At 41.8% G+C, this 4,075-nt stretch overlaps 1 protein-coding gene across 1 annotated transcript in view; it reads right to left on the bottom strand.

The window, feature by feature from the left end:
• LOC106804897 (pleckstrin homology domain-containing family M member 2-like) overlaps window positions 1–4,075 on the bottom strand; it is a 39,141-nt gene that overhangs the window by 27,752 nt on the left and 7,314 nt on the right. Inside the window, exons 5-8 of the mRNA XM_014806286.1 lie at window positions 3,706–3,811; window positions 3,471–3,647; window positions 2,459–2,500; window positions 1,650–1,676 (exon numbers count right to left, since the gene is read on the bottom strand). Of these exons, the coding sequence (XP_014661772.1) occupies window positions 1,650–1,676; window positions 2,459–2,500; window positions 3,471–3,647; window positions 3,706–3,811 (352 nt within the window). The remainder of the gene's footprint in view (window positions 1–1,649; window positions 1,677–2,458; window positions 2,501–3,470; window positions 3,648–3,705; window positions 3,812–4,075) is intronic.

Here is a 4,075-nt window from a genome sequence, read left to right as displayed (position 1 = left end):
GCGTCGAGCGCGAGCGTAGTGGTGGGTGGTGGGGGGAGGGTGGGGGGATGGGGCGGGTGGAGGGAGCTCTAATAGCAAAAGCAGTTGCTGCGAGATGGCGCGTGCAAGTGTCATCAATAATCAAAGATGGCATCGCTCTTCGTGCGTGATAACCTCACTCCATTGAGTTGCTGAAATCCTACTGGCTAAAATCCAAGTATATTCAGGCAGGCGAGAATTTCGCTCAGATGTGAGTTAACACATCTGCATTGCAGGTTGCCAGGCAATAATTATGATTAGAATAGTGCCAGTTCACCTCCATGCATGCGTAATGGGCTGCCCCTGTGTTTTTGCCTACCCACGCGAGCATTCAGGGTGTTATTACAGTGTGCTAATACAAGGTGCTACTCAGGGTGCTAATACAGACTGGTTTAGAAAATAATATGATTTAAGGAGCGTAAACCTTGTTCAACAAACATTTGCCTTTGCAATTGAACTGTGCAACTGTAGCCTCACATCCACAATAGCAAAAGCAGTTCAGTTTTTTTGTTAACAGTTAACAAATCCATGTTTAACCCTCCTCTTGAGGGTCATAAGGTTATCAGACACTTACTCTTCGCACGTCAGCAAAAAGTACATTTCATGGTCCTTTCAATAAAGTGATAGAAATGGTAGGTCAGCGCTGAAACAAAAAAGTTTTGCACTCGGTCCGTTAGTGCATGTCCTCAGAAAATGTCTGATATCTGACCTTTCCCCCACTGCCCTTTGACCTGTGACTTCCAATTTCGCACTGGTGATGGGTTTCCCCCCCTTACACTATACATCGAATATTAAGAGCGTAGGTCAAGCCGTTGAGATTTGTGCCGCAATTCGGTATTCCTCCTATACCTTAAGTTAAGGGGAAAATATTCCCCCTCCACTGACACATCTCGACCTTTGACCCTTGACCCCCCAAATTCGACATCCCGAGTCCTTTTCGCGACCCCCCCCCCAGTTCTGAATATCAAAACCGTACGTCGAGCGGTTAAGATTTGTGCCCAACTATTGATGGACGCACGGAGGCACAGACGGACGTACGGACGGACGGACGCACGGACAATCATGCAATTCTACAAGCTGCATCAGACTTCGTCAGCTGAGCTAAACATTTACAACTTATTTGTATTGCTACTTTCACAACATTTCTTCATAAAATCTAAACGAAAGTTACGAATGTAGACCCACAGGATGTTTACAGTATTTAGACATCCAGTACACAGCCGAGCAAACGTTGTGCTGCATTAACAGTTCTTTTCTGTGATAACACATGTTATACTTTATTGTTCGATGTTTACTCAGTACGAAATTGTGAAATTTGTTTAAATCATGTTATCTACATGTTATCAGGAGACAAATATATAGTTTTCGCTACAGGAACTATTTTTGCGCTAGCGTAGGCCGGCCTACTGTTGGCTCTTCACTCCAAAACAACTTATGTGTATCTATACGCCGAAACAACGTCCTACGCTGTTTTGAGAATCCCAATGTTTGCAGCACATTCCTGGCTCAATGAGAACATTGCGTGATGTTTGCATACTGCAAGTATGCTCACAGTAGGTGTATGTAGGCTTTTTGTTGCGAGGTTTATGCACTTTAAAACTATGTGCATGGTTTAATGAGCATAAACTCACCGCTGCCTCCATGGTCTCCATGTAAGTCTATAGCAGCGCACAAGAAATAAGCGTGTATGAGCAAAAGTGACAACAACAGGCAGGGTACAGGGGTATAAGGTGAGGTGTTAGCACTTATAGGCACACCCACCTCCCCTCACTTCTAGGTGCATTTGTTATTATAATATTAATATAAACTATAAGATAACAGCACATGTCATATAACGAATGATGAAGGTAGATACTTTACGCAGGTAATGCAATTCATACGGCAAACTTTCACGTGGGAATGTGAGAAAGAGTTAATCTCGCATGCTGCTGTAGCCAAGTGTTGCCACCTAGTGGCAGACTGTCCCTTAGCAAATCATCATAGCCTCACGACTACATAGACATAGCATTATGCAAAGCATTGCAAACAAAATAAATGCTTTGACATGTAAGAAATATGTGAATGAATAGAGGTGCGTGGCTCAAAGCATATAGACAATTCCATCTGGCTATGCTGATGAACGCACACAAAGAAAGATCAACCATTGACATGTCATTTAGCAAATCACCTAGTGTAAGCATGCCCACATGAGGCCAAATCAACGTCGTTGCAATACACTTGCTATCAGAATGGAATACATTTGATGTAAATATACTTACGCGATGGAAATGTAATGAATTTAATTGCGGCACTTCACTTGTATAATACAAGTGTACTACACTTGTGTAAAAAAAGTGTAATGCGCTTGCCACTTGCAGAGTGTACTTTTGTAATAAACTTGCAACACTATGCAATGTTAATATGCAAATAAATGTTTGTGCAATGGTGCGTAAACACTCACCAGGGCATCTTCTGCATCCTCATCGTCCGAATACTCAAACACCTGTCATTCCACAAAAACAAGATGAGAATCACTAGAAATACAGGACAGCATAACTCTATATGATCTCTTTAGAATAGACAAGCACACTAGAGGCAATGCTGGCTGTCACAAGGTTTGAATCGATTTCACATATAACACAGGAAAATCAATAAACTGTGCTGCCTGTAGTATAATTCCTGCCCAGTTATGAAACATGAATAAATTCACAGCGCCAGCACTTGGCCCGTACTCACATACAGTTAGAAATGATATATTACAACATCTAGCCTATAGTATTGATCTAAATCTACATAATTTTACTTATGCACTCTACTACTGAGCCTTTCTTCTAAAACATTTCATGTTCACTTAAACAATCATTAATTGTTGCTAGATAGGTTGATATCAGACAGATGGCTGGAATCTACAGATCATAATCAGGGGTAGAAATAAGGAGAAAAAAAGAGATGGTCCACAAGACCATCTAGTTTGAAATTTAGATGGTCCTCCTAAATTTTAGATGGTCCTCCTAAATTTTAGATGGTCCTCCTAAATTTCAAATTGTTCTCATTGTTACATCATGCCAAATATTTGCTATGGTCAACACTGGATTAGCAATAATCGAAACGTGAAAACTTCAAAGAAAATTACCGTAAAATGAGACCAAAATATTCAATGGTCCGTCGGACCATTGACTTTGAAAATCTGATGGTCTTCCTGATTATTTGATGGCCCTGGACCATCGCTTATTTCGACCCCTGATGATTATAATTGGCTGTATTTATTAAATAATTAAATATATTTAATATTAGTCTTTAACAATTGATAGGGACACAGATTATTTTGCCAGATGGCAGGAAATGGCCCTACAACAGACAGAAAACATGATGTCATGACAGACTGTTGATGCTTTTACACGGTTGTCGAATGTCATTGCTTGCCGAAATAACTGCTCTGCCAAAAGACAACGACCACCTGACTCAGTCCCTACCAGCACGCAATAGTCCTTGCATGGAGGATCAACGCTAATGCTTGCAAGGTCGTGGAGGATGGCGCCACCTAGTGAGCGCACAAACCCTGTTTGCAGCTCCTCATGACACATCATCAGGCGATCGCGCGTAAGCACGGCAGCACAGGGTACAACCGTCTGCAGCTGCTCATCTTTCACCTAATAATGGATATCAGAGAAAAAAAATTATAATTAGCAAAACCAGTATGCTTCCTACGTACCCAGGGGGCAAGACAGGTTTACCAGACATGGGGTGTTGTAAAAGGTTGTTTAGTATCAACATGTTCAGGGGACCTCCCTGATCAACTTCCAGGTGGACTACCCTGAAAATATGCTGCAGAAAAAATATGGCGGCCATTTTTTTCAAAATGGCTACTATGTCTAACTAATGTTGACCAATGGGGTTAGCCGCTAGCTTTTCCGCCAGGTGGCGCAGCGGGAGTTAGAGGTGTTACAACGATTGCGCAACGAACGAGTCAGTTGTAAAGATACAGGAATCATAGCGATATAACCAAGTTAAAATGCCTTCGTACTGTTGTGTAGTCGGCTAAAGCTGGTCATAAGTTTCCAGCTAACCCGAATCTGAA

The sequence above is a fragment of the Priapulus caudatus genome, unplaced genomic scaffold (genome assembly GCF_000485595.1).
Source record: "Priapulus caudatus unplaced genomic scaffold, Priapulus_caudatus-5.0.1 Scaffold92, whole genome shotgun sequence".
Taxonomy (NCBI): domain Eukaryota; kingdom Metazoa; phylum Priapulida; class Priapulimorpha; order Priapulimorphida; family Priapulidae; genus Priapulus; species Priapulus caudatus.
This window is presented reverse-complemented; position numbering and strand designations above follow the sequence as displayed.